The sequence below is a fragment of the Euprymna scolopes genome, chromosome 21 (assembly GCF_053919585.1).
Source record: "Euprymna scolopes isolate OS-2025 chromosome 21, ASM5391958v1, whole genome shotgun sequence".
In the NCBI taxonomy this organism is placed as follows: Eukaryota; Metazoa; Mollusca; class Cephalopoda; order Sepiida; family Sepiolidae; genus Euprymna; species Euprymna scolopes.
Genome location: NC_136502.1, coordinates 25,195,532 through 25,218,745, shown reverse-complemented (window position 1 = coordinate 25,218,745; position 23,214 = coordinate 25,195,532). Strand labels below are relative to the sequence as shown.

Below are 23,214 nucleotides of genomic sequence, written 5' to 3'. Positions count from 1 at the left end.
ATTTCCCAACATGGATGCACAAACGATGTCATATTACATTCCAAATATTATCTATATTTGACAAAATCTATATACATTTTTTCAATGTTTTATCTTTTATAAACATAAAAGAGATTGTAAAAAAACAATTTTAAATAAAAAATAGTAAAATGTTTGAATACTATTACAGAATAATTTATCAATGATAACACTATTTTTTCTAGTTATAATCAAATAGATTTTTCAAGATGAAAATATTCAATTATAGTTATAATTTATATCTCTCTTGTATTATTTATTATAGAACATAAAGAAAATGATATTATAACTTACCTTTGTTCTTAAATCTGTTCACACCAAATAGAAGGTATGTTAATAGATGTATTATTTTTAATACTTAGATAATCCACCATTTTCCTGTCTTTTACAGAGGAACTACATGTCCTATGTAGTTTGATGCCTGTGTAATGGCCGCTATGCTCTTTCCAAGTTGCCAGCTCTTTCTTATTAAATTCTACGAAACAGTTATATAACAATTTTTAAAATAATTGCTCATAACTCTTAAAAATAATGCCATAAAATAATTAAAAATAAAAAAATTATAAGAGAAATGTATATGGTTGTTAATTAAATATTAAATATTAAATTAGTATTTAAAATATTAAAAACATCCAGTACACTAATATACAATGGAAGCTATTCTTCTATCAAGATCTGCTTTCTTCTTTCTATTGCTGCCTCAGCAGGCACTTGCACTTCCACACTATGTAACAAAGAAAAACGAAACAATATTATTTTAGTATTTTTCTCTGTAGAAAATGTTATAATCAAGTATATATGAAAAAAAAAAATTTAATTTTTTAGTTAAAATAAGGAATAATACAGAGTTATTATTAATTTGCTTAGAAAAATGTCTGTATTTTTCTATATATTTAGATTTTCTAAACACTACCACTTAACAAAAATTCACATCAATATGAATTAATTTTGTGAATGTATGATCAAGTTCATTAACATTTACTGAATATATTCTCATTTAAATAACAGAAATAAATAAAATATATAGCAATAAAAATTAATTATATACAAATATTTGGTAAAAATGTAGTCTTACAAAATTAATTTTAATATTACCTAAATGAATTTTCAATAATAAAAAATTCCAGATCAAAATAATTTAATTTTTTATTTAAGATGAGATATATATTTGATATTTTTATTCAATAACCATTTGTAAATTGTAGAAAGTTTTTAAATATTTGTATTAAACAATCATGTAATGTACAATTAATGAGGTACGGGAGGCAATGGCCTGTTAATTGAGGACTGACTACCACTTGCAGGTACATTTCTTGATTGTGAATATCGCTCAGGGAGACTGCTACTATCAACACCTGAGTAATTCTTTGAATCTGTTTGGAGATTATGTTCATTCATGTAAGATGTATAGAAGCCCCTTGCTACAATTGTAGTATCACTTGGATAATTGATGGTTTGTTCTAAAGGCCGCATCACTGATGTCTGTGATAAGTCACTTTGCGATGGAGGCGGATTACAATATTGGGACGTACTCAAATCTGAAAAATAAGAAAATAAACTAAAAAAATAAAAACAACATGATTTTTATGTAAATATAGATAATAGTCAGGTGTACAAATGCCCACATAATATAATTAGTGTGAAGAAAACTGAATATTTTAAAAGACTAGAATAATTCTTTGTTTTAGAAATTGTTCAGTAAATCAAAATAATGTTATTTCTTATAAATGTCATGTTCTGTCTTATTCAATATCAAAAGTAACACTAAAATATAAATTATACATTTTACAATTGAATTCTAAATATTAAAATATATATATTTCTTTCTCATTAATATTTAAGAGACCAGTTTAGAAATAACATATTTTTTAGTTAAATTTTTTTTGGCTTACCAGTTATATTTTCCGTTTGTAATGTCTCTTCTTCACTCCAAACAAGTCTATTTGGGTTTTGTGAAGATTTTATAGATTTTCCACTTGAATAGTCTTGGGTCCTTTCAGTTCTTTTCTTGTTTCTGTCCCTGCCAGCAGGTAAAGCTACATCTTGAAGATACATCTAAGAACAAAAGAAAACAAACAAACAAACAAAAAAAAGAATTCTATAAGTCATGCTACTTTACAAAACTGAATGATATCTGTAACTAATGTTCGAAATAAAAAAACTTGAAAGTTTCTCTGATAAGTTTCTCTGATATAACAATGGTTAAAATAGTTACTACAGCCTAATTGTTATGATTTTGTTTTGAAATTTTCCAATTTAGTTACATTTTTACTATTCATAATTATTTTGATATCCATTTATGTTTTCACACTATTTCACTGGCCAATTACATATTTCTACACAATTTGATTTTTAATTCATTTAAAGAGTTTAAAACACAGTTATTTTGAACATAGGAACCTTGCCATCTTTACTATTCTTTCATTGTTCAGCTTAAGATATAAAATATTCAATTCACAAATGTAAAATTTACCAAATAATTTATAAACAAAACATTGTTAAATTTAGCATCAACATCCATATGTTAAAAAAGTATAGAAAATAAAAATGATGTGGATTATTTGGACTACTGTTCTCATCTTATGTGTTATTTGCACAACGTTTTGAACCCATAGTGTAGTCGATAAAGTACCTGGCAAAATTCAGTTTGAGTTGAGTCTGGAGGTTGAAGGTTCAATCCTCAGTGCGAGCGACACTCAAAATACAATTGTGAATTACTTTGAACTTCTACTAATTACTGATGGAATGAGAGTATGCTATCCCTGTGAATAAAATAAAGGTTCTGTTCAAAATTCTGTGTAGATTCCAAAGTTCAACAATATACACCTGGAGAAAGCCAGAGCTTACAACAACCAAAATTTGTGAAAATAACATTAAAGATGAGGACAGTACCAATTTTCATCTAAAAAATTCAGAAACAGAAAAATGATTTAAAATAACAAAAGGAGCAATACTTTCAATAATATAATCTATATCATAAATGAAGTTGATTTGCCTCTGCATCTATCATTTCAATAGGAAAATAATCAAATTCTTTCTAAACTAATCTTTCACAATTAGCAGATATATGGCATTTCCTAAAGCATGTTTCATGAAACTATTTATTACATTTCTTCTGAATAAAATGCTTCTTTCAATTACATAGTTTCACAAAGAACGTAACAAAGAGTTTTTCTATTTACTACTCAGATGCAACTCCTTAACACTGTATTTATTTATTAATAAATATAATTATTTATAAGTCACCATTCATTATTTCCTTTCTTATTTATACAATTTATTACATAGTACACTAGATACTTTTTATAAATAACAATTTCTCCTTCTATTTTGCTTAACTTCTAGCTAGTGTCCTGATTATATTCACAAAGTAATTAAAAAAACGAACACCTCACAACAAATTCAAGATGACATGTTAACATGACTCTTTGGCTATTCATTATTAACTAATTTCTAAAAAATTCATACATTTCCGGTTTTAGAAACAAACCACCAACAAAAAATGCATTCATTAAAACTAAGAAAACTCTTTTTTGGTTCTTTTCAGTAAAAACACTAAATTCCTTCAAATTCCCTATAAGATTAACTTCTTTTCTTCTATATAATCTTTAATGGCAATCAAGCAGCATTGTTTCAACATATAAATACACACATAACCATTATGTTCATCAAAACTCTAGTTAATTCTATTAATAATTACTTCAATTAGAAAACATTTGTTCAACTTCATTGTTACATTATTTTACAAGACGCACATTAAACGCAGCGAATGTAATGATAATGAATTAGAATACAGTACCCCAGAGTGAGATGAACCACCAAGGTGAAATGGGTTACGAACTTCAAACACCTATCATAAAAGTACCTATAGAGCAGAGATAGACTCACAACATCTCTGCTGTGAGAAAAAGAAAAAGTAGGGAGGCAAAAAAGTCATCACCCACTAAATTTTGAAGACGGTTCTGTAGCACATAAAAAAAAAACATTTGTTAAAACTGCATATATGATTTTCATGTTTATTTTAGTAAATAAATAAATAAAAATTTTTTTTAGAATTTACTACACGAATAGCTGTTTTTTTTGTTTTTTTTAATGTAATCTTCATTGAAACTCCATGTTTCCAAATATTCATAATTCGAGTGAATTCTATTCAAAACTAATCCAAAAAAAAGAAATCATTCAACTTCTTTGTTACAATATAGCGATTTTAAAACTATCATTATGGAAAGCCCTATAAAAAAATTGGTACATTTTACTAATATAAAAAACATAACAATTCTTTAACTTAACTTGACTGTATGCTGAGAAACCATTTCCTACTCTAAGCAGATTTCTCCATTCAAACATGCAGTTCTGAGGAAGACATCAAATGTAAGAGAAAGAAAACTGACCCAATTCACAGCCGTTTAAACTTCAGTGTTTTTTTTCTTTTTTCTTACTTTTGGAGATATATTCAATCTTCATCATAATTCAAATTTATGTCCGGTTTTTCTTTTAAAATACAATCAACTATAGCATCTATTCTAATTATATGCTCATCGAGCAGTTAAGGAGTAATCCTTCTACATTGCAGCAATTTTTATTTTCATCGCAAATATTCTGTTTGATTTTCCTATTTATTTTCATTTTTTAAAACCAATTAACATTAAAATGTATTGCCAGTTCTGCCACTAAACTTTTATTTCATTGGTCAATTAAGGAGATATCATTCTAGACTGTGGAAATTTTAATTTTTATTCCAATAATTGTTTTTTTTTTTTAAATTTTCAAAACAAATTAACATTAAAGTGTTGTATAGGTTCTGACACTATACTTACTACCTCTTTTATCCCTACAGTCAATTAAGGAAAACTCATTCTAGACTATGGCAATCTTTATTTTCGTAACTAAAATTGTTATTTTTTTTAATTAAAAAAAACAAAGAATTCTTGAAGTGTTATAGTTATGATACTATACTTAATCTTTTCTATCATTAGTCACATTGACAAATCCTTCTAAACTGTGGCAATTTTTGTTTTCATCCACAAACTTCTGCTTTTGGAGTTTTGTAATTAATTTTCTAAATAGAATTAAAATTAAAATGTTGTATCTGTTCTGCTTCTACACTTAATCTTTTGGTTTATTGGCCAGTTAAGGCAAAACCCTTCCACATTATGACAATTTAAATTTTTGTCCCCAAATTCTTTTTTTTTTCTGAACATACAGGCCGACTGCTTTTCCAATTAGTTTCTTTTTCTTAAGCGATGAAAAAAGTTACATTTTAAAATCTTTTTTCTGTTTTTTTTTTTTTTTTTAATACTCTACTCTTGTCTTTCTGTACGCATTGGTAAGCTTCAATCTAATTTCATAAAAATGAGAGGTAGTTTGCTTGACGCATTGTGTGAGATAGGTATGTAGAAGAGATTTAGAAGGCTATTAGAATGCGAGGAATGGAATGTAGTTGATGTTGAGGAAGAAAGATGAAAACAAGTGACAATTTGCAAATCAATAAGTATATATATATATATATATATATATATATATATATACTTATTGATTTGCATATATATATATATATATATATATTCATTCTTACTTAAAGAGGTCTACTGTGTCTGACAATTTTCCATAACATATTTCGGGGGATCACCTTTTTCAAATGGTGTATGTAACAGATCTCTTCGAAGTATGCTGGATGGAAGAGTGAAACAAATGAAAGTATTTTATATTTTACTAGGCCAATGCTGGGACACAGGTCCTGCTATTAATTTAATAAAGCTTTTTAAAACTGATTTTTCTAGCTTGTAGAATAGAGACAATAGAGAGTTTTACTGCATAGTCATCCACTATTGCTTTCATAAATGTAAATATGGTTAAATTAGTATTCATAAATTTAAGCCAAGTAAGTATTATGAGTTTTCTCCCTTTCATTAATGTTTTAAAGTGCAATTTTCAAAAAAGATTCATTGTTTTCATTCTTTAACAAAACAAACTTACGAATAATTAGTAAAACATTAAAAATCTTTCAATTTTTTATCTGTTTCTTTAAATTACATTTATTTAAAAAATCATATGGTAATTTAAAAGAATAAAAGAAAGAAAAATTTAATAAAGGCAAGTGCGGGTACTTTTAAGATAGTTTTCTTTTGTATGTTTTAATAAAATCTTCAATGATTCCATGAAATCTAAAAATTTTTTTTAGTACCCGGTTTTAGATTAAACTAATCATGCCCTTGTTTAGTTTATTAGTATCAGCATAATTTTATAAAATAAAACAAAAGTATCTTTTTGATATTCAAGATATTTTAAATTATGTCAATATAGAAAATTAAAGCATTTTGTTATTACCACAATGAAAATTTATAACAATACATGTGAATTTCAATAAGTTTATTTTATGTTGATATCAAACAAATATGTTTTACAGATATTTAATTTGTAATGTAATTTGCAGTTTTTAAATTAAAAAGAAACATAAGGAAAACAATGTACAGAAATAAATGTAATACAGTTATACAGTAAAACAATAAATTTACCTGTGAAACAGAATCTGGTGCTGGTTGTGGTTTTGGTGCTTGAGATGGTAACATATGTTGAGCACTTGAGTAAGGATGGGTTTGCATTCTGGGTGTTGGTGGTTGACTGCTTCTTCTCATATCAACTGCATCACTTGTAGGAAGAGCAACATTAGACCAAGGATTTGCTGGATAAGGAGGACTTATCAAATGTCTCTGACCACTACTCACATATCCGCCTTCTGCTACTGGAACACTTCGAGGATTGCAACAGCGAAGGATACACACTGAGATTGAAGCTGTAATGATCACAGCTATTGTCACTGCTACAGACACAATGATAATTGCTGAAGTCAGGTGGATCTTGTTATCTTTTTTGATGTTAACAGCATTTAACATTTCTGATGTCTTGTTGCTTACGGTCAGTGTCAAATATACAGTAGTTCTGGCTGATAGAACTGGGCTACCACTGTCCTTCACTAGAAACTCCAGCTCATATGAGCCAGCATCTTGTTGGCTTAGGACATGAGTTGAACATAACAAACCAGTGTACTGGTTGATGCTGAATATCTGTTTGCTATTGCCTCTGATTATTTCATATTTTAGAAATGCATTCTCTTGACTGTCACTGTCTGATGCCTTTATCTGGCTGATGTTCTTTGTATGATGCGGGTAATATGTTACATCCATATTATAAGGATTAACACTGGGAAATGTGAAATATGGAGCATTATCATTTTCATCTCTCACCTTAACAATCACATTCACTGTGTTATTCAATGATGGACTTCCTTTGTCTTTTACAAACACTTCAAAATTATAAGTATCTTGAAACTCATGGTCTAAAGACATAATTGAAGAGATTAATCCATTTTCAGTGATTCGAAATGGTACAAATTGTTTATTGGTGCTCACTAAAGAAAAAGACAGTTTACCTCCAAGTCCCAAGTCTGGATCTGTGGCATTGATTGTGCCAATAGGAATTTTCGATCTCTGGTTTTCATCAATGAAGAATTTAAATAATTGTTTAGAAAATTGTGGCTGTTCATCATTCACATCCATCACATGGACTGAAAATTTACTTCTACTTTTCAATGGAGGATTTCCTTTATCTTTACAATCGATGATAATATCATGATGGTCATTCCTCTCTCTGTCTAAATAATCTTTTACTATAACTTGATATTTCTGTGTGCCCATATTGCGAAGCTGAAATTTTTTATGTGAAAGATAACAACTAACCTCTCCATCATTGCCAATATCCGTATCAATTACTTTCACGTATGCAATGAAACTACCAACTTTTATGTCTTCAGAAATATCAACTGTGTTGTCCTTTGATGTTGAAACAAAATTTACTTTAATACTTGGAGGATTATTCTGCTGATTAATTAAATTTACTACAACCATTACAATAGAACTGAGTGGAGGGTCACCTTTATCTTCGGCTTTAACATATAGTTCATATGTTGATTGCTGCATGAATTCTATCTTTTTATTGAAAAATATTTCTCCAGAATCTTCATTAATTGAAAAAATGTTTTTGCCAATATCTGAAGTTTTACTACTAAAATAATATGAAATCATTCCATTTTTACCTGAATCCAAATCTTTTGCCGATAATGTTGCCACAGCTTTATTAGTATCAACCATGTTGTTAACAGTAACATTATAAACATTTTGAGTAAAGATTGGAGCATTATCATTGACATCTGTCACTGTAATAAGAACATCTAATGTACTTTGTTTTGGGGGAGATCCACCATCTTTTGCAATCACTTGAATCTTGTAGGAGTCCTTTACTTCTCTGTCAAGTTGACTTTCTAAATTTATATCCAATCTTGATGTACCATCTACGTTTTTTGCAACTGATAACGAAAAAGGTTCATCTTTGTTTCTTTTTAAATGATATGTTATTTGAGAATTGAGAATACCAACATCTCTATCTATTGCATTTGGAATTAATATCTTTGTTCCAGGAACAATGCTTTCTTCAAACTCAATATTAACTTGTTTATCTGGAAATTCAGGTTGATGATCATTGATGTCTTGTATAATCACTTTCACTTCTAACAATTTAAAAACAGTTGTTGCTTTTTGAACAGCAATATCAACCATTTTAAAACATTCTTTTTTAAAAGTACAAATAGCCTCAGCATCTAGAGTTTGAGCTGTGTAGAGTTTTCCTGATTTTTCTGAAATTCTAAACATTGGAGAAGTACCAATGAGACCTTGTTGCAGTAGACTAAAAGTAATTTTGTTCTTTTCTTCTGGGGTTGTGTCTTTCATCACTTCCGAATCAAGACCTATATCTCCCAAATAGGTACCAGGACTTATGCCTTCCTCAACATAATATGTGAGGTCTGTACACTCAGATAAAGAGAAAATAATCATAAAAATATATATTTTCACTATCATTTTTATTCCCGATGAAAATATGAATAATTATTTTCTATGAGGTTTCTGTTATTACTCTGAAATAAAATAAAATAAAACGACTGTTTTAGTTTAAAAGTACACATTCAAGTGTATAAACAATGCAGAGGATATTAACTTTTGTCATATAATAACATATTTAATGATTTATCATAAGAAATCCTGATATATTTAAGAAAATAAATGAATGCCCAAGCAGGTGTTTTGTGTGTTTAAAGATAAGATCGAATATGAAAAATTTCCTATATGAAAATAAATGTTTAGAAACAAACTTTTAAACAGGATTGCAAAACGTTTTGCCTATGGAACAGGTATCATTAATAGGAGAGAGAGAAAGGGAGAGGAAGAGAGCAAGACAGCCTTTCACTGTTGGTAAGAATTCTAGTGACTGGTGTTAGTTTTATATACAAAATGTTTTTTCATAAGATATTTATTTTTCTTATGAAGTAAATTTAATTAATTATTGGTAATATTGAGGAAACTATTGCATATATCTAAACACAATGATAGAATAAAATTACAAATGAATGAAATCAAACATTAATTAATTATGAATTGTTTAAAAAATAGTTATACATATTAGGCATATTTTATCTGTACCATATATGGAATATTTCAAAATAATATTATTGATTTAAATAACACTAACCCGTTTTGATGGTGATATAGGATTGATGAATGAAACATACTTTCACAATTTATTCATTTAGACTAATTGATTATTTATTGAAATCAAAAATGTAATATTGTAAACTTTCTAAAAATCTTATTTAGAAAAATAATTTAATTATGAAATTAAATCGACCAGAATGCATTTTATGTCATCCATTTGAACGAATGAATTAGTTTGTGACACTTCAAATTTTGAAATTATTTTGGTTACATTTAAACTGTGAAATAGAAAGTAATTTCTGCTTGTAAATTTTTTTAGCAAATCATCATGTCTTAAAACATCAAAAGTATCGGAAGTTATTTTCATCCAAAAGAGATAACAACATTGCCACAAAAAAAATTAGTTATCATTTTATAACGATTTGGTCTAATTAATAATTTAATGGTTAAACAATACCACAATAATTAAATTTAACTTAAAAAAGAACAATTCTATTTAGTTGGCAAAATAAATAAGCACATTCACTAGGAGAAAAATTATTATTACAATCGTTATCACAAAAAATAAATATTACATGAAAGAAGAATAAACATCATTATTTTGCAACAAATATTTTTACTAATCTGAATAAAGATTTCTGAAAAAAATTTTAAATGTGTAATTGAATAAAATCTATAATTATAAAATTTGTCTAAGTTGTAAAGCATATAAACATATTTGAAATGAAGACAAAAATGACATATTTGGTAGAAGTTTATAGATATAAACATTATGTATGAAATGAAATAAATTTATAAAGATGCTAAAATTTTACAATGTATTATGTTTTTTCGGTAAAATGCCTGTAAAATATTCCTCATTGAAACCAATGTTAATAGAATTTTTACTTGAAAGAATTTCCTATGAATCATGTAGAAATACTGAATAGTGTGTTATTTTGATTAAATTCATATGGAGTATACACTGTGTGTACGTGATGACTGATAATAATTATTTCACAGTTCATTTTTGCAATTTTCTTTCTAGTTTTTCTTATACTAGAATATATAAATATCATAAAATTAAATAAAAACAACTTACCTTTCTTTTGAAAGTTGTTTATGACAGCAACATTGAGAATGCTTCATATAATACTGCTTTATTCCATCACGGTGACATGTTTTTCTTTGTTTCACTCTAGATGTTATCCAGCAGTCCTATGTTATATGCAGTCTGTAAAATGGCTACTACAGACACTCTTTAGAGAGTAATGAAAAACATCATGAGCTACGAAACTGAGTAAACAAATTTTAATTTTATCCATAGAAATTATATTTTTGTAAATATACTTATCATCATTATTTTAATAAATTAAAATAGAAATAGGTGCAAATATTGAATTAAATATAAATTAATTAAAGAAAAAGATATCTACAAATACATAGGAAATAATGCTATTCTTCCGTCATAATTTACTTTTCTCTTTCTGTCATTGTTAATGCCCCATCTTTGTAACAAATTCTATAAAACAATACAACCTAAAATGCTTAGTTCTTGTGTTCTGTTACTAATTTAAATTTCAAATATAATTGTTGTACATCTTTAAATTCTATTTTGAAAATAAGTGATACCAAAATAAAATTATTATAAGAGCAATTTTTAAAACTATTTAATAAGCTGTCAGTCTGTCATCATCACCATTCATTTATTATAAAAGAAACATAGCTCCAAAAACAAATAAAAAACAATGATTTAATCGAAGTTTTTATAAATTCTATAAGTAAAAGACTGGACATGTTTGTACATTTATTTTCTGTATTTATTAAATAAACACGGATTTAAAAACAAAGATAAGTTATTTGCAATAAAAAAAAAGTATAATACTTGGTCATGAATAAAAGTAGCAAAAAACTTTTTTTAAATCAATTAAGATTTATTATTTTTATAAGCAAGAATTGTAGACAAAGATTTGACTAAAAGCTAAAAAAAATAATTCACTAGTTTTAAGTTAGAAGAAATCTAACTAATTAATGAATTCATTTTAAAAACCTTAGAAGTATTTTGTGTAAATATGCATGTATGTTAGGGATTAAAATAATGTCATATTATTTTTAGGATGGTACAGGTGGTAATGGTCTGTTGATTGAAGACTGGCTACCGCTCGCAGATATATTTCTTGATTGTAACTGTCTACTAGATAGACTATTGTTTTCACCACCAGAGTCAGACTTTGCATCTGCATGAGGACTGTTTTCATTCATGTAGGGTGTGTAGAAACCTCTTGCTACTATTGTTGTATCACTGGGGTAGCTGACAGTCTGTCCTAAGGGTCTTGTCTCTGTTATACGACGTTGATCAATTTGTGAAGGAGGAGGATTACAATATTGAGAAGGGTATATATCTGAAGAAAAAAAATTAAAAAGAAAAGGTCATTAGTGTCATATTGTATCACTTTAGATTAATTAGTACTACTAAAATAAGCCAATAGCTGTATTTTGCATGAGACTTATTTCAATCGAAAATATTGTAGAAGAAATTCTGAACATTTATAGCAGTCACTAACATTAACATTTCTTTCTTCTGTGAGAGCAGATCCTATGAGATGATTTAGTCACACAAGAACTAATTACACCCGGTGCATATTAATTTCAACTGGAACTTTGAAGGATTGTTTCTAGACCCCTAAAGATTTAGGAAGCAGTCCCGGAGAAGTTCCTGGTATCTATAAAGAAAGACGTCCTCTCTCCTGCCTCTGTAAACTAAACAGCTAGGCAAAGCTATCTTCACTGAAGATATATTGTTCCACAAGACTTTCAGCAGCCAGCCAACCCTTTTCTTATTTTCTTAGTTTAATTCTTTTTCTACACTGTCTTAACTTTCAGTTATCTGCACCAAATGTTGTGGATCACTGAAACAAATTGTAGTTATTTATGTTCCATTTCAGATCAGGAGTAAAGGTCAAACCCAGAAGCTTGTCAAAACACTGAGCCTCACCCAGACGAGAGCCATCCATCACAATTGATGCCAGCTGGGGATCAGAGCGTTGATGATGCAAGGATAGGAGTTTGGTTTTGGATGCATTAAAGGAAACCAGCCACATCTTCCCCCACTGAACCACGCGCTCGAGATCAGAGGAGAGAGAATCAGAGAGAACTTTGTCATTTACAGCCTTTGATGTGTTGCCGTAGATGGTCGTGTCATCAGCATAGATGTCAACGAATGATTTAAGTATGTGTTTAGGGAGGTCATTGATGTAGATCAGGAAGAGAGTTGGGCCCAGGATTGACCCCTGAGGGACTCCAGCATTTATATTGCAGGCCTCCGATTTTTGTCCATCTACCACTACTCTTATGAGCCTATCGGAGAGAAATGATTTAATGATTGAGAAAACATTTCCAGTTATACCGTAGTTGGAAATCTTGTGAAGTAGACCCTTATGCCATACCTTGTCGAAGGCCTTTGATATGCCAAGAGCAATTGCCCTAGAAAGGAAGCCTTTGTCAAGAGATTCACTAATATTTTTATTTTTCTCCCCAAATAGATACTAGAAGACAGTGGTTGAGGGTCAATCATATTAAGAACAAAGATTACCAATGCCAAAGAGTAATGTTTTCAAAGAAGTAATGTTTTTCTGGAAATGGTGTTTTTTTTAAGAATATATGCTTCTCTCTCTCAGAATTCCCTTCTAAGAGTAATATTCCCATTTTCACTGTAAAATTTTCTCTAAGAGCAATGTCTTCTTGTTTTCTATGGATATAAATAATTACCTTGACTATGGAATTATATTTGATAACTTTATTCTAAACAACACAAAACTAATACGATAGATCTATGGTTTGGGAGGGGGAGTATCAAGGTCTTTTCCCAGTTTGGGTGTGAGCATTATAAAAGAATGATGTTTTCTAAGAGCAATGTATTCTAGGAATATACATAATTATCCTACTTTTAGAATTATATTTGACAACTTTATTCAGCATTAAATAACCCTTATAATAAATATATATTAAATAAGACTTATAAATGAAGATAAATATATCCAACAACAAAGACAATAACATTGAAGTAACAATACACATAACAAACTCCTAGCAATAAAAACTACAGTAGGAGAATTGAAAGAAAGCTCATGAAAAGGTTCAAAGGAGAAAGTAGTGTTATCCAGATTTTGCATAAGTTGCACAAGTATTAAACATTCTATTTGCTTGAAGGTAAACAACAACTAATGTGTTATGCATGCCAGACTACATACACAATCAAACGCATTATTACTGAATGCATTGATCTGGCCCCTATAAAATAAATATTTTACTGAGAAGGTACAATGAATATCTGTTAAAAATATATAGAGATTATAATGTATTTTTTAAAAGCAGTTGGTCTATCTATAAAGATCTAAAGATATGTAAATTCAACTTGATTCAGCATTAAATGACTAGAAACAGGTTGATATGCTGTCAAGCAAACAGATAAAATTGTGACTCCTGATTTGTAAAGAAACAACAAAGCAAATCGTCTGAGAAAAACGTGTCAAACAATAATGAAATCAAGTATGAAACTCAACCTCATGTTCAACAACAACAAAAAACATTAAAATTATTTTCATCAATAAACTTATACTTCCCTTTCATTACTAACAACAAAATTCTGAGATAAACTATTTTGCATGTACTTTCTAAGTCATTGTCACTTACTTTTGTCACTTTCTAAAAGTTCATTTTAAAATCAGGCTTATATCATCTGGGAAACTTATTAAAATTATTTTCATCATTAAACTTATGCTTTCAATCACATAACGAAACATTTATCCACTAAAAGAAAATTGCCTCAGTCAAAGTATCTTTTGAAGATGAAATAAATGTAATTTCTTTGCTAATCTTCGGCATTTTAGACATTATTAATACTATACTTTCAATAAACACTACTTAAATTGTATTTTTAAACAAACATGATAACACTGATTATAAATAAGAAAAATAGTATTAAAAAATACATTCTTCTGCTACTATTTTTAATATTTCTGAAGATTACCATACCTATTCTACTTGTTGGGAAGTTTCTGAATGTCTATTCAAAAAGTAATTTTATTTATAAATAATTTTTTTTTATACTGGGCAACTATTATGACTATTAGCCAGCATTATATTATTTTAATCTTTCCAGTTTATTTAATTTTATAAGGCAAATTATCATTAATGTTAAAGTATAGACTCTTTTGTGAGTAAACGCTAATTACTTTACAAATTTATTTATGCATGCACACACACAAATGTTTCTCATGGAGAGAAATATGATGGATAAGGGGGAAGGAAATTTTTTTAATCAACAACAAAGTTTTATAAATGTCACAACAAAACTAAACAAAAAAGGTCCTACATTAAAAAAACAACAACACATTAACAAAGATTTCGACAGAATACAGATTATAATTTTTATATGATTTCAAATTACACTCATTTTTACAGTGGGATTACATTTTTACACACTGGAAATACTTAGAATAATAATAGACTACCCATAACCTGTTAGGTCAGTATATGTTATAGCTAGCTATGGAATAGTGAGTATACAGAATTAATGTATAAAAGTGCAAGTGATTATACAAGATTAATGCATAAACGTGCAAAAATTGAATGCACACATGCGCAAAAACGAACATGGCGACCAGTGAAAACAATATGCAATTTTGCATACACACGCAAAAGTTGAATGCATGTGTGCACAAAAACAATATGGACATTGGATAATAAAGGTCTTAACATCATTGCTCTCAGACTAAATTAAAAATCTATTATATAAGAGGGGTGTAATCTGTCGAAAAAATTGAAAAAAAAATTAAAAGAAAAAAATACGAGAGAGTGTGCATTGTACAGGTCAACCCTAGTTTTTATTTATTTATTTTTTTTGCGTGTTAAGAGCCTTAAAAATATTGGGAAATAATAATTAACTGATTAAGTAATATTTAATGGTGAGACCTTTTCAAAGCAAATCTTAAATAAAATGAAAGCCCCTCCCCCATATTTTGAAGTGTTTCTACGTATTTTTAAAATATTTGGAACTTATGACCTAACCCCCATCTCATTTCCCCTTTCTGTCCCCACCCCGCCACCAAACTTGAAAAAAAATATTAATGATTACATGTCTTGCTACATCACCAAGAAGTGGTGCCTCATTTTATATTAAATTTATATAGGAAAGTGATCCCCTACGCTAAAATGTTAAATTTTAATTATTTAAAAAGATTACTTCTTTTATATTATCTTTAAAGGCTGTTGAAACATATTAGCCCAAAAAAAAGTAGATTTTGATTTCTGTTCAGAAGGTAAACTATGGTGGGTTGGATTATAAAAAAACAAATAGTTTTTTAAATATGTAAATTAAGCAAGTAGTTTTTTTATATTAGAAAAATATTTTTGCTTTGTTTTTTGTTTGAAAACAATTGCAACTCGCAATGATAAAAAAATAAATAAAATAATCGTAAATAAATAATTTTGGACACAAAAAACATAGTTTTTTTTTTAATCAAGTTCTAGTTTTAATCACGCAAAACTTGGGTAAAGAAAATATTTTAAAAAAATATGTAGATGCACCTGAACAATCGGCACCCCCTTACAATTTTTTTTTCTTTTCAGCTTTTTTCAACTATTTCTTTGAATTATTGGACACTAAGCTACAAGATTATATATATATAAAAAAAAATGAAAAACACCAATATTTAAAGATTCAGAAGAATTTCACATACAATCTTCTAGTAAATCGATCCCCTATTTACAGAAATGATTCACAACCCCGATTTTACGTTGGCTCCTTCAGCCCCACTCCATTATTATTATTTTTTTTAAGACTTTTCACTTTGAGAAAAGTTTAATCTGCTCCCAACCCCTCTGTCATTATTTTTTATTTAGTTTACCCGTTAGCCAATAAAGGGTCAGATAAAAAATGTTAAAAATAAAACATGATTTTGAGATTATATTCTTTTATTGTCTTGAGGAAACTTTTTTTAAGTGATGCATGAAAAAAAAAAAATAAAACTCAGGAAGCCCCCAGAGCAATATTGCAAGCACTAATTAAAATAAAGAAGGTAATATACAAGCACTACTAAAATCAAGTTTCTACTTCCTTGAAGAGAAAATATTTTTTAAGTAAGGCCTGAAAAAAAAACAAGTCATCAGAATCCACAGAAGCGCTACTAAAAGCAGTAAATATGGTTATAAATATGATTATAGTTATACATTGTATATTTATATTTAAACCATTTTTTAAAAAACTAAATGGAATTAAATTACATTTATTTGTAAGGAAAACATATTAAAATAAGTTAAAACAAAAAAATATTGTTGACCCTGTGTATGTGTTGAGTAGTAGCAGTGGCTTTTAATATTGGACTTAAGACAGGGCGGCCACGAAATAGGTATACAAATTTTTTGCCACTGAAAGTCACAAACTGGATGGACGGTTTAAACGCCCAATCAAGCAAAATGATTTGAGTTTTATAAGTATATGATAGATTAGATAATTTGTATACTTATATTTAAATCATTTTTTTTTTAACTCAACGGGGTTAAATTAAATTTATTTGTAAAAAAAACATGTTAAAATAAGTTAAAACAAAAAATATTGTTCACTTTGTGTATGCTTTTAATAGCAGCAGTGGCTTTTAATATCAGACTTAAGACAGGGCGATCATGAAATAGGTAAGCAGACGAAATTTTTAAACCGGAAGTCACAAAGCGGATTGATGATTTAAACGCCAAAGCAAGGAGCAAGCTATAGATAAAATGGTTTTTCTTCATATGTTTTCAGTGTCCCAAATTATCTTTTAATATTTGATTTGAAACTTTAATATTAGAAAATAAATATCAGTTACATTAATAAGTAACCGTTTTTATTTTGTCTTTTCCATTAAGGTTTTAAGATCTTTTCATTAAGGTGTTATGTGTCAGCAAAGAAAAGGTTTTACTTTCTTTTATTTATCACTTGCATATTGATCTTTATAGAATGTAAATAAAAATAGTTATATGAGCTTCAGAGCGGATATAAGAGTTTCTTCATTTTTTCAATATTCCCAGGGAATGCATGTCCTACTATTGTGCATGTGAGTGAGATACTTTTTATACAACTTGGGTAAATATCTAATTGTACAAATGAATTTTAACATCATTTTAGCAAGTTATTGAGAAAATAAAAGACAGTGATGAAATTATGAAGATAAAATAAAATAATTTTTATTATTATTCATTTAAGAAGTCACCTACACAACAATATATAGAAGTCAGGTTAACATTGAAATACAGTTGCTTTAGGTATTAATCTATATAATTATAAAACTCAAATGACCTTGTAACGGGTGTTGTAACCCCACATCCGGTTTATGACTTCCGGTTGCACATGCGTACATAACCATAAACCCATAACATAATACAGAAATGAACGATGTAAAAAAAATGCAGAAAGCATTAACAATTGTTTATTTGGATAATTTAAATGCGAAAAAAAATTGGGACGCTGAAAACGTACACAGTAAAACAATAAGTTTTATTGTTGTGTTGATTATTTATTTGTAACGCAAATTAGAAAAAAACATATTTACAAATAAATAATCAATGTGACAATAAAAGGTATTGTTCTACTGCGTACGTTTTCAGCGTCTCAACTGTTTTTTTCGTGTTTAAATTATCCAAATAAACAATTGTTAATACTTTCTGCATTTTTTATACATCGTTCATTTCCCTATTACGTTTAAGTTATTTTAATGCAATTTTCTTAAAAATAAATCTACGTTAACCCGTTGCTTACCATAAGAGCATTTTAAAATGGTGAATTACCCATCACCTTCCTTTTTTTTTAAATTTATTCTCCATTTTTTAATACACCTTTCTTAAAAAACATTCATACATTTTCTTTTACACTACCAACATAAATAACTCCAAAAATGTTTTTTTTTTAATTTGCGTTACAAATAAATAATCAATGTGACAATAAAATGTATTGTTTTACTGTGTACGTTTTCAGTGTCCCAATTGTTTTTTTTTTTTCATGTTTAAATTAAAAGATATATCAAAATTTGAATTTAACTTTAAGTATTATGGTATCTGTTCAGTGCGCATTTACCTATAAGTATGGCTAACCACTTATAATTCAATGGCTGTAAGTTTTTTTTTTCAAAAATAAACAATTATAAACAGAACGACTCATAGAAATCTATCTATATTCTTTTTTCATTTTAATATACTTTCATAGAAATGTTTCTGTTATGTCACAAAAAACTATTATCTTTACGTCACAAGTGTCACACTCATACATTAATTCCATAGCTAACATAACATACGTCACGGGTAGGCTAGTGATAAAATATAGATCAGTATAATAATATTCTTAGTAATTTTCAATTCATTTTAATAATGTAATATTTCTTATTTTTGTTGTGCCACATAAAAAGACCATATATTAGGTGAAAAAATATTATGTAAAAACAACTGTGGTTCATGACTTACCCGTAAGGCCTTCAATTGATCTTGTGTTTTTATCATTCCAACCTTGTCTGTTATCATTGTGAGATTTTATAGAATTTCTACTGGAATAGTTTTGCATTTTGGCAACTTTTTTCTGACTTCTGTCACTACCAGATGGCAATGCTATATCTTGAATATACATCTAAATAGAATAGTAAAACAGTAATAAAATTTAAAAGAAATGCTAAAATATGAAAACATTTATATAATTTATTTAATTAATTCAATATGTAAATATTAAAAATGATTGTTAACAGAAAAAGTTCAGTTAAATGTACAATTTAAATTCATTATGTACTTTTTAAAATTATATAAAAATTAAGAAGTACAAAATTTGATTTACCTGTGAAACAGAGTCAGGAGCTGGTTCAGGTTTTCTTGTTTGAGAAGATAAAATTTGCTGAGTGCTTGCATAAGGATGAGTTTGCATTCTGGGTGTTGGTGGTTGACTGCTTCTTCTCATATCAACTGCATCACTTGTAGGAAGAGCAACATTAGACCAAGGATTGGCTGGGTAAGGAGGACTTATTAAATGTCTCTGACCACTACTCACATATCCGCCTTCTGCTACTGGAACACTTCGAGGATTGCAACAGCGAAGAATACACACTGAGATTGAAGCTGTAATGATCACAGCTATTGTCACTGCTACAGACACAATGATAATTGCTGAAGTCAGGTGGATCTTGTTATCTTTTTTGATGTTAACAGCATTTAACATTTCTGATGTCTTGTTGCTTACGGTCAGTGTCAAATATACAGTAGTTCTGGCTGATAGAACTGGGCTACCACTGTCCTTCACTAGAAACTCCAGCTCATATGAGCCAGCATCTTGTTGGCTTAGGACATGAGTTGAACATAACAAACCAGTGTACTGGTTGATGCTGAATATCTGTTTGCTATTGCCTCTGATTATTTCATATTTTAGAAATGCATTCTCTTGACTGTCACTGTCTGATGCCTTTATCTGGCTGATGTTCTTTGTATGATGCGGGTAATATGTTACATCCATATTATAAGGATTAACACTGGGAAATGTGAAATATGGAGCATTATCATTTTCATCTCTCACCTTAACAATCACATTCACTGTGTTATTCAATGATGGACTTCCTTTGTCTTTTACAAACACTTCAAAATTATAAGTATCTTGAAACTCATGGTCTAAAGACATAATTGAAGAGATTAATCCATTTTCAGTGATTCGAAATGGTACAAATTGTTTATTGGTGCTCACTAAAGAAAAAGACAGTTTACCTCCAAGTCCCAAGTCTGGATCTGTGGCATTGATTGTGCCAATAGAAATTTTCGATCTCTGGTTTTCATCAATGAAGAATTTAAATAATTGTTTAGAAAACACTGGTTCTACATCATTAACATCAATCACATGTACAGAAAATGTCCTTTTGCTTTGAAGAGGAGGAGATCCTTTGTCTTGACATTTGATAATTATACTGTGATGATCTTCAGTTTCCCTGTCTAAAAGAGTTTTCACTATCACTTGGTATTTCTTGGTTCCCATGTTTTGCAATTGAAATTTATCATGTTTTATTTCACAGTTCACCTCTCCATTCTGACCAGCATCCTCATCACTTACTTTCACATAAGCAATGAAACTACCAACTTTTATGTTTTCAGAAACATCAACTGTATTTTCCTTTGATGTTGAGATAAAGTTTACATCAATAATTGGAGCATTATTTTGTTCATTTATCACATTTATTAAAACCTTTGCCAATGCACTCAAGGGAGGTTTCCCCCCATCTGAAGCTTCAACATACAACTCATAAACCAAATCTTTTCTTATAATCATTTTTTTGTTTAGAAATATTTCACCTGTTTGTTCATTTATTTTAAAAGCATTTCTTGTTATATCATTTGTTTTCACACTGGTATAGTATAAAATTTTTCCATTCTTTCCAGAATCCAAATCTGTAGCAGACAATACAGTTACAGGTTGTACTTCGTCATGATTATGTTGGATTGAAACATTGTAAACTTTCTTTGAGAAAACAGGAATATTGTCATTAACATCTGTGACAATAACGTCAACATTTAAAACACTTTCTTTAGGTGGAGAACCTCCATCTTTTGCAATCACTTGAAGCATGTAAGAGTCTTTTATTTCTCTATCAAGTTTTTTTTCCAAAATTATGCTCAGTTTTGATGTTCCATCAACACTTTTAGATACAAATAAAGAGAAAGGTTGCTCTCTTTGCTTCATAAGCTCGTATGTTATTTTTGAATTAATAATTCCCACATCTTTATCAATTGCATTTGGAATTGACTGCCTTGCACCTTTAGCAAATTCCTCTGAAAATGTTATACTGACTTTTTTCTCTGGAAACTCAGGCTGGTGATCATTGATATCTTTAATGATTACTTTAATTTCTAATAATTTGAAAACAGCTGTTCCTTTTCTCACTGCTACATCAACCATTTGAAAGCATTCCTTATTGAAGAGGCAAAGTGATTCAGCATCTAATGTTTGGGCAGTGTATAGTTTGCCAGATTTCTCAGAGATTCGGAATAAAGGCGAACTGCCAGTGGCACCTTTTCGCAAAAGACTAAAACTAATTTGGTGAGCATTTTGAGGTGATATATCCTTCAACACAAGCGAATCAGTAGCAACATCTCCCAGGTAAGTACCTGGACTTTTCCCTTCTTCCACATAATAAATGAGATCCGCACATAAACAAATGTGGATGACAAAGAGAATCAAATAAATTCTTGTAAACATATTTTGATAAAGTTATAATCTGGAAAGTCAACAGTTTCTTGATCCTGAAATTTAATTAATTTTATTAATTAATTATTAATACAAAAAAAGAAAATTATCTATAACAAATATTTAAACAAAAATATTTTGTTGCAAGTTGAATTAGATGAGCTTATGAAATTAAAAACTACCATCTTAGATATTGATCAAATAAATTTCAGTCATTTTAAAATGGATTTTCTTCATACAGCTGAACTAAAATTAATACCATTTTCTTAATAAAAATGTCATTTCAAATGGTAATAATTAATATCGTAAACATCACTTGAATTTTATGTAAACAAGGAAAATATAATGAAATAAAAGCTTGAAAAGTCCAAATAATCATAAGTAAACAAAGAATTTTCCCATAAAACTAAAAAATATCTGATGATCAGATATGTTGAAACATCATTAAAATAATTAAAACTTTATCGATCTGTAATAACCATCTTCATTGTTGATATTACAAACTTGTTTTCTTTACATAAAAACTATGTATAACTAATAAAATATAATTTCAAGGAAAACAATGAAAATCTATATGAAGAGATAAAATATTGTTAAACACTAGGTTATCATAAAAATAGGTGACACTTTATTTTTTTTTTTAATAATATTATAAGATGTAAGCTCAGACCGTTAACACATTGTCCTGGCTTCAATATTATGCCTTTATATAACTTCTATTTAATGACAAAGATAAAGAAATAAAATTATAGCTACTTACCTTTGTTCTTATTTCTGTTTGCATTAACTTGCATGTTGGTAAAATATTGAATTCATAGTAATAACTATATTGTGGTATTTTTTTAAATTCTTCTTTGTGTTCCACATAAGCTAGTAGTCCTACGTTGTGTGTTGCCTGAGTAATGGCTGCCTAACGCTTTCTTTATGATAGGCCACTATACTATAGAAACGAAGTCTTGAAACAAAAACTTAACAAAGAAATATTTTTATTTTAGTGATAACCATTGCTAAATGTAAGGAAAAAAAATACTTTATAAATTTTAAAAATATATTTAGACATAAATTAATAAATAAAAAACACGAAATAAGTGCTATATAAATAAATATATTTCTCTGTCATTTTCTGCTTTCCTCTTTCCATTACTGCTGCTGCTGCTAATGATGATGGTGATGTTTATATAATTAAATGTCAATTTTCAAATACTATGCATTTTTATTAAAGAATTTAAAACAGATTATAAAATTTATTTTCTTATAGAAATATATATATGTTTTTTTTTTTAAAATAAAATGTATTGAAAGAGAATACAAATAAACCAATTCAGAAATATGGTTTTTGATAGTTAAATAAGAATTTAATTTTTTCTAAAAAATAAATAAAATGTCAACTTTAAAATTTCAGTGATAAAAATATACAGAAATTGTCTAAATACATGT

The 23,214-nt window shown here is 28.3% G+C and overlaps 2 protein-coding genes across 2 annotated transcripts; both read right to left on the bottom strand.

Moving 5' to 3' along the window:
* Positions 1-1,139: 1,139 nt before the first annotated feature.
* LOC145242916 (protocadherin gamma-B1-like) lies at positions 1,140-10,822 on the bottom strand. The gene is made up of 4 exons (XM_080106028.1): positions 10,642-10,822; positions 6,534-8,986; positions 1,911-2,073; positions 1,140-1,556 (listed from the first exon to the last, which is right to left on the bottom strand). Exons 2-4 carry the CDS (start codon positions 8,928-8,930, stop codon positions 1,267-1,269), a joined length of 2,850 nt encoding a protein of 949 aa, XP_079962154.1. The 5' UTR covers positions 8,931-8,986; positions 10,642-10,822; the 3' UTR covers positions 1,140-1,266.
* Positions 10,823-11,337: 515 nt separating this feature from the next.
* LOC145242920 (protocadherin gamma-B6-like) lies at positions 11,338-22,685 on the bottom strand. Its single transcript, XM_080106031.1, has 4 exons — positions 22,538-22,685; positions 19,393-21,833; positions 19,032-19,191; positions 11,338-11,941 (listed from the first exon to the last, which is right to left on the bottom strand). Exons 2-4 carry the CDS (start codon positions 21,787-21,789, stop codon positions 11,652-11,654), a joined length of 2,847 nt encoding a protein of 948 aa, XP_079962157.1. The 5' UTR covers positions 21,790-21,833; positions 22,538-22,685; the 3' UTR covers positions 11,338-11,651.
* Between the last annotated feature and the right edge of the window lie 529 nt (positions 22,686-23,214).

Excerpts from the sequence above, each read along its gene's own strand:
- LOC145242920 (XM_080106031.1), bottom strand. The coding sequence starts at position 21,789 with ATGTTTACAAGAATTTATTTGATTCTCTTTGTCATCCACATTTGTTTA. Across the intron at positions 19,192-19,392 it reads CTCCTGACTCTGTTTCACAG|ATGTATATTCAAGATATAGC; the intron begins GTAAATCAAATT and ends TATTCTATTTAG. Across the intron at positions 11,942-19,031 it reads ATCAATTGAAGGCCTTACGG|ATATATACCCTTCTCAATAT; the intron begins GTAAGTCATGAA and ends TTTTTTCTTCAG.
- LOC145242916 (XM_080106028.1), bottom strand. The coding sequence starts at position 8,930 with ATGATAGTGAAAATATATATTTTTATGATTATTTTCTCTTTATCTGAG. Across the intron at positions 2,074-6,533 it reads CACCAGATTCTGTTTCACAG|ATGTATCTTCAAGATGTAGC; the intron begins GTAAATTTATTG and ends TTTTGTTCTTAG. Across the intron at positions 1,557-1,910 it reads ACAAACGGAAAATATAACTG|ATTTGAGTACGTCCCAATAT; the intron begins GTAAGCCAAAAA and ends CTTATTTTTCAG.